The sequence below is a fragment of the Echiichthys vipera genome (assembly GCF_963691815.1).
Source record: "Echiichthys vipera genome assembly, chromosome: 3".
NCBI classification, from domain to species: Eukaryota; Metazoa; Chordata; class Actinopteri; order Perciformes; family Trachinidae; genus Echiichthys; species Echiichthys vipera.
The window spans coordinates 20719919-20733054 of NC_139828.1; the positions used below are offsets into that span (position 1 = coordinate 20719919).

The following is a 13136-nucleotide window of genomic DNA, read 5'->3' on the forward strand; positions in this document are numbered from 1 at the left end:
CAGCCAAGATCATTTAAAATAACGCCAGCAGCAGACCTTTGCAAGGTCATGGACCTTGGATGTTTACTTGGACTGCAGGACAATGAAGACTTTTTTTTTTTATTTGGGAGCAGATATCATTTCAGCTGTACCCCTTTTGTGTGTGGGAAAAAAACACAAATGCACTGTGTGTTTTTTCATGCATGCGATTTAGTGTCTTCTATGGATTCTTTTATGTATCACACACAGGCTGAAACTTACTTGAAAGTCACCTTTATGTCATTAGCAAAAACATGAAATAATGTGTGACTGTTAAACATTTAGACAGTTTTGTATACATAATTAAAAGATGTTACATGTGGTCTTTGATATTTGATAAATGGGATAATGTGCGTTTTTGTAAGAAATCAAATTTTCTGTCATTAATAAAACATCTTATTTTTGTTATAGATGCCTATAGTATTTACACATCCAACAGAAAGGGAACATTGTGTTTCTGGCCAATACGTTTTTACATAATACCCTTATCACATGAAAGGTTTTTTCCCTAACATAAAACATTGCCTGTTCTTCCACCAACAACCAACATTGAGAACAAGTATGTGTAGGCTCTGATTTATTCTAATGTAAACTACCTTTTTAGTCCAGCTCCGGCCATAAAGCACATACCATAATGTACATCCAGCATGTAGAGAAAGTCAGTGACCCAGCTCCCCTCTCTGTGTGGGAAAGGGACGTTTATGGAGGAATTGCTCTCTCTGTGCCCTTTGTTCCCTTGTCAATCTGGCCTCGATCAAATATTTATGTTTCCTTGTTGAACTCCTCACCCTTCTTCCCCAGTTGGTTTCTTCTCTCCCAGTCTCTGACGACAGTTGCCCGGCTGTACACAGGCATAACTGCCCCGTCTCGCTGCTTTTTTGTCTCTCTCCACCTCGTCTCTGCCACCTGACCTTTCCTCTTTCCGCACTGCTCTGTCAGGCTTTTTGTCCTCTTTCATGTTCTCCCTGATTAATTACCACATGGGGGAAGGAGTTTAAGTTAAAAGTGGGACTTGCTGTCATACAAATTAGTGGCCGTACATTTTGGAGCCCGGTTCGTCTTTGAAGGAGTTCCTGTGTGTGATATGTTTACCGCAACTGTGAAAATACATTCCATACTAATTGTCAGTGCAATTTTTATACATCAATAATGCAGATCAGTCCACTCTAACCCTATCTCAAATGCATTGCCATAACCTGATTGCTGCTGTTTTTGCATCCTCTGGGGAAAATGAATGTCTGTACATTGGATGGTAATCCATGTAATAGATGTTGAGATATTTCAGTCTCAACAATAATCCTCAATGTGTACCTTCTTGAGTGAATAAATTAAGTGGACAAAACTTTAAAGATATGAGACAGATTAATGGTCATCACTCTTTATTATCACTCTTTTATTTTGGACACAACTAACTTTTGTGTCATGATTGGGTCCACGACTGACTATTGAGCTTTACTTTTAGCTTTCTGTCAGTTTCCTGTAGCTGTGATTAATGTCTGTCCTGAGATGGGAGGTTGACGTAGACAAGTCCAGTAGAGTCAGTTCCACCCTTTACCAATTTGACTTAAAGTCAGTGCGTGAGTGTGTGCGTGTGTGCGTACGTGCATGAGAGAGTTCAGGTCTATACATGGGATCGAAAACACTTCAAATTAAACAAAGGATTTCCCGAGGGCAGGAGGCAGACTGACTCACCTGCAACACTCACATCCATCAGTGCAGAGTTCATCGTCATGGCTTTTCTTATGCAACATAGAAGGAATCTCAAATATTTGTAACAAAATACAGTAAAGCTGTTGAATTGAATTATTCGAATGCTGCAAATGTATGAAGTTATGTTTAATTTCTTTGTTATGATTCACCAAGGTGTACGAATTCTTCCGATGTAGCTGCAAAATCCAGAGCAATCCAATTTCACAGTGTAGGGAATTAAACATACAAATGAACTGATAGAGAAAATAGCGTAAAAGTGATCATGAAAAGTATGTTTATTTGCATTTATAAGCATGTTCTATAGAAATATGACCATCATTTTACTTTAAAATTATATTCCATTATTTCCATGATGGAAAAATTGGGGAAACATATATAGTCATATTCTAATAGGTCGCCTAAAACTCAATGTGTATGTGTGTATGTATATATATATATATATATATATATATATATATATATAAACTATAAATGACGCATATAATATGTAATAACGTGCAATAATATCTCTAAGGTGTAATAGATCGATGCCACTTGTTTTTTTTCCATCTTCTTATTTATCTGTATTGCAGATTGAACAAGGTGCAATGACAAAGGCATTTTATTGTAATATCTGCATACCTTACCCTCAGACACACTACATGGAACAAACATTAGATTTTCTTTAAACACAATAGATGTAAAACAGTTTAAAGGAAACTCTGGCTGTTTCCAGCTACAATACTCTATGCGCTCATCATCTTGTGCTTATGAAAGGAAACGGAAGTAGTAAAGCTTGAGAACAGTTCATATAACAGTGACTGTACTTAACTCGTAAAATGCACCATAAAAATGGCAATTAATAGACTTATTCTATACTGAGTTACTCATAAAAACGTAGTACTTCCAGTCTAATTCATGACAAAGTTCTTCCTTCTGATTTCTCACACACAGTGTGGGTCCGCTAACGACTCTGCAGATGTGATGATGTGTTTATGACTTGGCCAATATGGGTATTTTCATCTGGGCTGCGGTAGAAACATTTGTGAATAACTAGGAAACATAAATGTTGCTATTTTAAGAATATTCTGTTTATAGCAGACAAGCGAGCAGCTATTCCTGTGTATTTTTTTATTTTTTTTTTTAAATGACGGACAAGACTGAGGGCAAAACAGTTCAGGAGAGAGTCAGTTTTTGATTAATTTAATGTTTTATTCCAAGGTAAAAAAAACCACAGTAAGTGACACAAAATAAAAATATTTACACCAGTGTCGCGGATATTTATACATTTCCCTCGGTAGATACCGAGGCTTTTCACAGCAAATGTTTAAACCTAAACACAAACAAAACACAGATGAATCCTCTATTCCACGTAGGGCTAAACGAAGCATGCACAGACCAACAACAGTAAATATGTCATTAATATGGACTCTGAGTATGTACAGGTTGTGTTGAAGTGTGATGTATCAGGAATATATACATGAAAATTGAAAATTCTTTAAAGACAAAATGTTCACTGTGGTTCAGCACTCGTGCCTTCAGCTGTTACTCCACTGGTTCATTTCATCTCACCTGCAAGACAAAACAATGATGAGTCACTAAATGCAAATGAGCTTATCTTGGTTTAAAAATCTAATTGGATGAGAAACAGACACAATATGAAGTCCAAGTGAGCTAAAGTTTGTCTGTTTTGTGCTATTTTTAGCCACGCTAGCAGTGCGGCTCCAGGGACGGCGATTTCAGTCGTCGACTTTGGTCCAGACTGAAATATCTCCACAACTGTTGGATGGATATCCATAAAATTTTATACTGACATTCATGATCCTCGGAGGATCAACCCGACTCACTTTGGTGATCCTCTGACTTTTACTGTAGCGCCACCATGAGGTTCACAGGTTGTGATTAAAATAGCTCAACGACTATTGGATGCATTGAAATTTGGCATGTACGTCATGTCCCACCCAGGATTAGTTGTAATCACGTTGGTGATCCCTTCACTTTTGACAGCAAATTACATTCCCATATAGTATAGTATGCCATTAATAATCATAATGTTGTTTGGCATAAAAATGTCATCTAAAGTCTAGTATGTCATAAAAAGTAACACTAATTTTATGACATACATTACTATGACACTTATGACTTTTTGTGTCATGAAAAAGTTGTAGTATAGTGTCATGAAAGAACTGCTAGCTTGTTTCACAATAAAGACCAAAAACATCAACTTTGAGTGTCTTTTGCTCATTTTCCTTGATAGGCCTACATTTAATCATGCTCTGGCACAAACACAAACTATGACACTCACACACAGTAATCACACTTCATAAAAAGAGTGTATAATCTAATAATCAGATTTATTTTTATATCAAGCTTACTGTTGGAGTTTTGCTGATGCCGGGTGCTCCAATAGAGGTCTGTAGGTTGGCAGCTTTAGGAACACCAGCCTGGAAAACAAATATGTTTATTTCAGTATTAGTTAACATCACACACACCGATGCATTGACACCCACACCGCACGCTCATAACTGTGGGGTTTGTGAATTTATGACTCCTTTGTTATCTTGCCTGTACATCCTTTCCGCTACTGCTGCCCTCAGATTCCCCTTTTCTGCTGAGTCCACACGCCCCACCTTATCTCTGCACTCTCGTCCATGTAATCAGTGTAAGTAAATCAAAAGTGTACGGGTGGCATACAATCAGACATTGAGCCAGATGTTCATTTGAGAGCTCCTTAGATTAATGCTTTACCGCTCAAAAATGAATGTCTGTCCTGAATTACTTAAGGTTTGAAATAATTTGTGGGCGCTGCCTTCCTTAATTTCATTTCAGGTGTCTGTACAGAGCAAATGGCTGGTCCCCTGTATTTATTTTACCTTGAAATTGGGCTGAGCAGAGAGCATTCGCTGCAGGGTCTGAAGCTCTCTATCTCTCAGGGCCAAACTGTCGTCCTGCAGCTTCCTCTGCTCTCTCAGCCGGTTCTGCTCAATCAGTAATTTCTCCACCTGAATAAAAGATGCATACATTATTTTAAATGGTACTGTATGATTTAGGTTCTTGTTATAACAAGCATACATTATTATACATATTACAATGGTAGCAGGTCACAGTTCAGGTCAAATATAATCTACCTGATCGTCATGAGCCTTTTGCTTAAGCTGTAGCTGCTGGGCGGCTTCGGCGACTGTCTCGCTGCGACTGCGTTCACACTGCTGCAGCTCAGCAGTCACGTGTGAGTTTTGGACCTCCAGACGACTAGACTTGGCCTGAATCTCGGCCACCTGGAAGAAGACAAACATATTGTTCTGTAAGAAAATGGGAGAGTCTCTGATATGCAGTATAATGGGCTGTGGTTAATGAACGTGACACACTCCATTGTACCAAATATGTTTCCAGATGGAGCCTTCACCTGTTTTTGTTTACCATGAAGCTATTTCTGTCTATCAATGTGAGTGTTTCTTAATGTACATTTTCCTCAACGTCAGGAAAGGGTGAATGAAATCTACACGTCTCCCTGGTGGTCACAGCACAAAGGTTAACGTCTAGGCTAAATCAGCTGTTGAGGTGCCTGTGACACTAATGAACGCTGATTATGTTTGACCAGATATGGAGCTCAGTCAGAGGAATCTTTGTAGTCACATGATGGTTTCCTTAAGGAATTTGACTGTGAGATTTGAAAACTCAATATTAAGACGATTGTTTTTCTTCCAAGGCTCGACTCCTGTCAGACGTCAGATTTAAAAGTTAGCGAACAACATATTGAAAATGTTTTCTGAAGTACATGTAGTACTGTATGTATGTAGTACTTACATTAGAGTCCCGCCTAAAGTCTGAGAAACATGTTAAAACCAACTGTAAACATTTAGACGCATTAGAGACTGTTCACCATTCTCTACTGCAAATGATTGACACCGTCTGAGAAAATGTAATTTAACTTCATGTTATTGAGGTTATACTTTGGACTGGTGTTGAACGATCTGCCTTTCCCATGTACAAACATGAGGAGTATCAATATAATGCAGTCCAGTACTACAACAACAATATCCTCACCAATAATCACTCAACATGGCCATAATACGCTTTTTAATGGCTAAATATGTGGTGGAGCTATTTTACTGGATTGCTTTAGTTTGTACAGATGTACCTCATAAATTGTCCAAGTACAACCATAAAGTTAACATTTTGGACAGGAAGGCAATAAGATTTCCTCACTGCTATATTCCTAATGTTCAAATAAACTCATCCATAGATGCCAACATAACCACGGGGAACTACAATGTGTCCTTTCAGAAATCCTTGTTTTTCCTATTTTAGGGAGCAGTATGTGGAAACCCCTTACCCACCCAATCAAAAATAGATTAATCAATCAATTGTTTAAGTTGATTTTTTAAGGATAAATCATTCTCTGGTTTCAGCTTTTCTATAACAGTATGAGGATCTTTGTTTTATATCATTGTAAACTGAATATACTTGGGGTTTGGACAGTAGGTCAGAAAAAAGGCATTAAGTCCTCACCAAGCACTCTGGATAAATGTGATGGGCATTTTTCACCATTTTCTAACATTTTAAGATCAATCAATCAAGAAAATGAGATAATAATTGGCATATTAATCGATAATGAAAATAATCTTTAGTTGCAGCCCTACTCATGTTGTCAGCCCTACTGAAGTCATAGATGTGCTGGGGCTTGTCTTTGAGTTTGATGGTAATTGATTTGAAATTGTGTACTTGTTAGTGCTGTTCTTGTTTGTATTTGTTTCTTGACTTTTGTGTATTTATACACAAATACATGTTTTCTACACTTTTATACTTATAAAACAGACATTATACATGAAAAAATATATATTTTCTAGAGTAGTGATGCTTTTTGACCCCTAAGTGAACGCTGTATCCAAATGAAAAATTGCTCTTAAGAGTAAAAAATAAGCCACTTGCTGAGGGCATGTGTTTGTTGCACTGCTCTGAGCTGCTGCATCAGCAGAGACACGCACTTCACCTCTGCTTTGACCCTGAGTTTGCCTCAGAGGACGTCTGTCTCTTTAGCTGTAGATTTATCATGAATGAGGCAGCGGGTAGACTTCCTCCCCAGAGAAACTGGTTTCCCATTTAGTTTGTCCCGTGGAATTTTCCATCAGAGTTTAAGGAAAGGTGAAGAGATAGTTTGCAAGAAATTAGTATTATATATATTATTCTATGAACATTACACTTTAAAACAGATTCATCTGACAGCTCAAGTTTCCAGTTACTTAAGGATTTTACATAAAAAAGATCCAATATTTAACTAAAGTAAGTCATAATAGGTTGTGAAGCAGACATTTGTTCACCTATTCTACCTCATAAATGATCTCAGGACCTTTTTAGATCATTTCAAAGGACAAGAACCCTAGAATGGTATTTTTATGCAAAATGAGAACTTTTTTTGAAACTTTATATATCTTTTACTGGTAAAATTTTTGTTTTCACTAAAGTAGGATTTGGAGTTCGGGACCTTTACTTGTAGAGGATCTGACGCGTCTTCAATCCCTGTGTATAAGTCTACGTATAGGTATACTTTAGTTCCTATTAATGTGAAAACTAAGTGACTTCACTGCTTAATCCCTCTCCAGGCTGCAGCATAACCTGAGTGGAGTCCATCTATTGGTCATTTTAAAAAATAACATCACACCTAGAATCACAAGCTTTGTTGCCCACACCTTGTTGCCCACGTTGTCTAAATACAGCTGGAACTTATTCTCCACGTCTCTGGACAGGTTCGTGCAGCTGTTTCTGATCTTCTCCATCTGCTCCTGCTGGCTGTCGCAGGTGAGGTGAAAGGTCATCTGGTGGGGAAACAGGTTGTTGATCTTGTTCAGGAAATCACTGGTCACCGTTTTGATGCCGCCCAAAGACTGAGCAAAGTCCTCTTTGCACTTCCTGGTAAAAAAAAATATATCATACAACATTTGTAATATGTTTAATGTTAACATTTTCAGACACACACTCGGAGCAGCGGAGAAAACAAAGTGTACCTGGTGTAGGTGGTGAGCTGCTCCTGCAGCATGGTGTTGTCCCTGCGCAGGGTGATGGCCAACTGGTGGTGTGTGTCTCTGTCTTTGAGGGCGTTGTCTCTGTCCTGGCTCAGGTACTGAACCGTCTGGGTGAAGTTTGCCTCGATGAGACTTATCATAGCTCTCTGCTGAGCGTTGAGTGTCTGCAGAGTCTTCATTTCACCTGAACAGTTCAGTGTAAAACAGTTTAAAAACAGGAAACAAACTTTTAGTAACACTGACATTTTCTGTGGTTATTTAATGATGATAATAATACATTCTTGTTTGATTGTATAATGTCCTAAATGTTTTGTTTTAATGTTTATGTTTAATGTTTAATTATTTGTATCCTATATGCTATTTTATGTTATACAATGTGTCTTTGTTTTAATTTATTGAAGCACATTGAGCCATGCTTGCCGTATGAAATGTGCTATATATATATATAAATAAATAAATAAAATATTAATATTCGGATGCCACTTTCTAGTAAATCAACCTTTACAAAGTGTAACGAATGATGTTGTTAATGTTTAATACATCATTTAGTCATGCTTTGTAGATCAGTTATTACAAATTTACAAGAAGAACTTCTGATTTGCCAGGATGTAAAAAATCTCGCGAGTCACTAATGAGGCAAATTAATTAGCGTATTACTTTCTTATAAGCCACCAAGTCTACCTGTAGAAAAGTACTTAAGAGGGTAATACAATATCAACTAAACCATTTAAATACCATCCAGCCAATGCAAAAAGTTGTTTTTGTTAATGTCGTGTAACTGATCTAGAAGCATTAATAAAGGATTTATTTACAGTTAATAAAGTCCTTCATTAAAGGCTGTATAAAGGAGGCATTGCATGAATTCATTATTTGCCAAATCTCTGATGCAGTGAAAGTAAACCAAAAGAGTAATTTTTACAATATTTAAACAGTATTAGAGCATTAGACTTAATATTCAATATCCAAAATGTAAGTATTAGTACATACCGCTCGTAGTAACCACAGGAGGGGGCTGGATCGGAGGGGTGGGACGACGCGCCATCATGCTAAATGTTACAGCACTCATTCTCTCACAGTTAGCCTATAAATTAAATACAGTATATATGTGTTTATTTACAAGATGTTTAATGATTTGTGGGTTTTATTTTATTAACATAGTGACCATTAGTGGAGGAATGTAAGAGAGTACATTTACAACCTCTGAGGTACTTGTACTTTATAGTATTTTCATTTGACTTTAGACTCCACTCATTTTTGGGGGAAATATTACAATTTTTACTCCATTGCAATTATCTGACAGCTTTAGTTACTTGACAAATGAAGATTTTACATTCAAAACATATGAAGAGCTAAAATTATACAACAGTTTATACAATTTGAGTACCGCCTCATATATACGGTATGGTAGTGATAAACAACTGATAACGCCCATCATCTGATAATGCTGGAATTAGCTGATTAATCGATTAGCAGGAAATCAACTGAGAAACTATTTTGAGAAGTTTTCCTGCAAAATGGAAACTTTTCATGGTTCCAGCGTTTGTAAAGTGATTGTGCTTTGTTGCTTTTTCGTTGTAGTTCTTTTATTAATCCATAAGACTATGTTTGTTTGTTTGTTTGTTTGTTTGCCTGTTTGTTTGTTGCTCTGGCCGTAGGACAGAACAAGCCGTGTGAAGGTGTCACTGTGGGTGCTGTTTATTCAGATTTCCATCGCATGTTTTACAAATCCAAAGAACCAGTAGATTAATTGAGAAGATAATCTTGAATCATTAGTTGTAGCCGTATATAAAATACATACATCATACATACATACTTTACTTTTGCGTGAATAATAATTATGATTTAATTATATAACATATAATAGTAGAACAGTCACAGGGGGCATGTTTTGCAGCACTTTTGATACTTTTTCCTGCTTATACTTTATATACTTTACTTTTTCCACGCATGACTTTTGCTTGTAATGGAGTATTTTTCCAAAGTGGAATTAGTACTTTTACTTAATTAAAGGATCTGAATAATTCCTCCACCACTGGTCACAAATAGGAAAACTACAACAGTGTCTAAAGAAATCAGATTTTTTTTATATAATTCACACATTGTAAAAACGTTTTAACCCATTTTCTCTTGCTGTAAAAAGTGTATAAAATTAAAGCTGCACAAAATGACCGGTTTCTCTTAGTAGAATATTAATCAAGTTATCTACTTACCAATTTATCTTTTAGCGTGTATTCTGTGTTGTTGGCAGTAGTCTTCAGCTTTGCCAGTTCTGCCTCCACAGCAGCTTTCTCAGCTGTGCGAGCTCCCAGCTGAGCTCCCAGCTCGCCTTTCTCCTTTCTCAGCTGGATGTTGTTCTCACTCAGCCTGTTGAAGTTCAGCTCCAGCTCCTTCACAGTAACAGTCATCAGAAACCTCAGCATCATCATCATCACTGTTTTTTACATCTCTGAACAAAGTATATACAAAAATATTGTAATGTGTGTTAGAAACATAAAAGGCGGTGATGATTGATGCTGTGCTACAGTTTGATCAAAAGTCTCTGCAGAAATAATTCCACCCGATTCACCTTAACCTAAAAAAATGTGTTTTGTTTAGTTACTTTACTTGGAATTAGATGTCATTTTAAGATTTTTTTGTGTGAGTGCCTTTAACATCTGACAAAACCATTTTACTAGAAGAAATCACTGACCTGGACCCTCTTCTCCTCTGCAGACTTCTCTGGCTGTCCATAGATGAGGAAGAGCACCAGGCTGACTATGATCAGAGACTGGATCAGAGAGGAAAAAAAGAAGATGATCCTCATGTAGTAGCCGCAGCTCTTCCCTTTGGGCTTGTGGAGGGGCTCCCTTGCCTCCAGGCCAAACTTGGCCCGGGAGTAGCTGGAGCTGTACATGACTGTTGGAGGTGAAATGGTGGCAGCTGGTTTTGGAAGATTTAAACAGGAAATATTTTTGCCAAAAATTCCACAAGGTTCCCGTTTCGGATGTTATCTTCTCTGCAGAGCAGGTGTTGAGGCTTCAAGGTGAACACTGTCGAGCAGAGATGGAAGCTGGTGAGAGGTTTGTTCCTCTGTCTTCTGGCTCTGTCGCTCGGTCAGGGTGCAGAAACATACACGCAGAAATGGCATGTGTGGATGGATGTAAACAATGACCCTTAGGTGTGTAAAGGGGCCATGTTTATAAATGCCAGTGGGGGCACACTTCCAGTCCATCCTGGCCCAGCCCAGCCCTCACCTCCTCTCCCTCCCCTCTCCTCTCCTCTCCTCCCTCATCGACCTCTGTCACAGTTACAGCCTCCAGCGGCACCTCTGCCCAAATTAAGACAACTGCTCCTGGTGTTTGAGACAAAAGGAGATTGTTGTGGCAGGAAGATTAAATTAAGATTAAAGATCCCCTCCAGACGTGTTTAAGACACATCCACCTGGAATAAGAATCTCTGTCTGATATGATCTTTCCTCATGATGTTTAACTTCTATCCAGTCATAAACTCATACAATAAACATTTACTTATCATTAAAATGGTCTTGTTATGATATTTATTTAATTAAAGGGTAGTTCTGCTTTTTCAAGTGTCTTAAAACACTTCAGGTCAGGTGCGCATGTCTTCTTTTTCCACTTCTTATGTATATACACAGAAAATAGGTCATTCGACTTGTTCAAACTAGCCATTTACAAATGCCTTTTGAATGTGATTCCATTGTAAACTATGAGGGACATAATCCACTGTCCTTGTTCTGTTCAAACAAAACTTCATATGAACCTAATACAAATTTCATACTTAAAAGAAGTTAATTTTTCTAACTCATATTATCTTCAGCTAAATCTTAGAAGTCATTTTAATACAGGATGAGGACTATGGATTATTTTGTCTTTTACAACTTTCATTGAAATCAAGCTCAGAAGGGATGTTTTTACAACCAGAATGGACGGGAGGAATGACTACAGCAAACAAAAACTCTTTCAAAACATCTGGACATGTGGCTCTTGTATTAAAGTGAAATTCCAAGGCTCTTTTTTGGCAAATACACTCATCAACTAAGCCATCGAGACAAGATAGAGTCAAGGTAGAGTCGCTAACACTGATCAGCTCGGGGCAGCATGTTGAACGCATTAAAACAGCATTTTTAAACACTTATATTGCTCAAGACAACACCAAACCTCTGCACTAGCATGATGAGAGTCCCTAGACATAAAACAAAGCATCAATGGGCTCCTTCCTTTTGGATAGACTTTGGTAATTGACTTGAATGGACTTAACTTTGAGAGGAGCTGGAACCGGGGCCAGTTGGTAAGTCTTTCAAAACACGCTTATAAACTCTGTGTTCACATACTACGTTGCTGGTGCCTCGGTTAATGTTTAAGGACTCTTGCAGACTCTGCTGCTGCAGAGGTTTGATGTTATCATGAGCAGCATTAGTGGTTAAAAAAGATGTTTTAATGCGTTCACCGTGCTCCCCCGAGCTAATCAGTGTTAGCCGCATTGCATTACATCAATTACTGTTAGCGGCTCTCCAGGATATCTCCATCAATAGTTGTTACACAGAAATATGGTCTCGGTGGCTTATTTGATGAGTGTATTTGCCAAAAAAGACCCTGGGATGATTTTACGCCGGAATTTCACTTTAAGACAGACTTTTTAAAAAAGTGATCTGTCCTTTTAATGTGCTGCACATGATGAAAAGATGTATGTTGCTGCGTACTCTACAGTTGGAAGAAGTCAGATTTAAGTAAAATTGCACTGTAAAAACTACATTCCCAAATTATAATATTTAATAGTCATCTCATAGGCAAAATGTAATTAAAGTAAACTTACTTATTATGCATATTCAGATATTATTACTGGTATATTAGCATGTAAACAAGTTTGTCATGATGATGTTGTTCAAGATAGAGCTTGATTTAAATAACTAAGCACTTAAAGTGCTGCGCCGGGGCTCCAGACCTCCGGGTGCACCGTTTGTCAATTAGTTAGTAATTTGATTAACAGCAATTGTTTAGAAAACAAAATTGCACCACTAATATACAATATAAACTAGGTTGTATCCTCCATACTTTACATTTTCTTCACAAAGAGCCAGGTAGTACACCAGCATAGGAGCACTGTTTGGTTTAATTATTCTAGTATATCTAGTAGTCATATTTTTTAGTATTATTGTTTCCATGCTGGGTCTCTCTGGTCTGTCTACCCCTTTCCCCTAACCAGTCAAGACGGATGGTCGTCCATCGTAAAGCCTTTAGGGTCGGTTTGACGTTCCTGCCTGTTAAAAGGATAGTTTTCATCAGCACTGTTGCTGTTACTGTCACTGTTTGCTCATGGGGGAATTGACTCTGTAAATCATAAATAAATCATCAGACGATTGATGATTTATTTATCACAGTGTGTACTAGACCCATTATATATTGAAAG

The 13136-nt window shown here is 37.6% G+C and overlaps 1 protein-coding gene across 1 annotated transcript; it reads right to left on the reverse strand.

The window, feature by feature from the left end:
- Positions 1-802: 802 nt before the first annotated feature.
- plvapb (plasmalemma vesicle associated protein b) lies at positions 803-10623 on the reverse strand (the record flags this gene model as incomplete). The annotated part of the gene is made up of 10 exons (XM_083911457.1): positions 803-983; positions 1111-1115; positions 4083-4151; positions 4581-4709; positions 4836-4985; positions 7398-7617; positions 7713-7914; positions 8718-8811; positions 9941-10117; positions 10420-10623. 10 exons carry the CDS (start codon positions 10621-10623, stop codon positions 803-805), a joined length of 1431 nt encoding a protein of 476 aa, XP_083767583.1.
- Positions 10624-13136: the final 2513 nt, after the last annotated feature.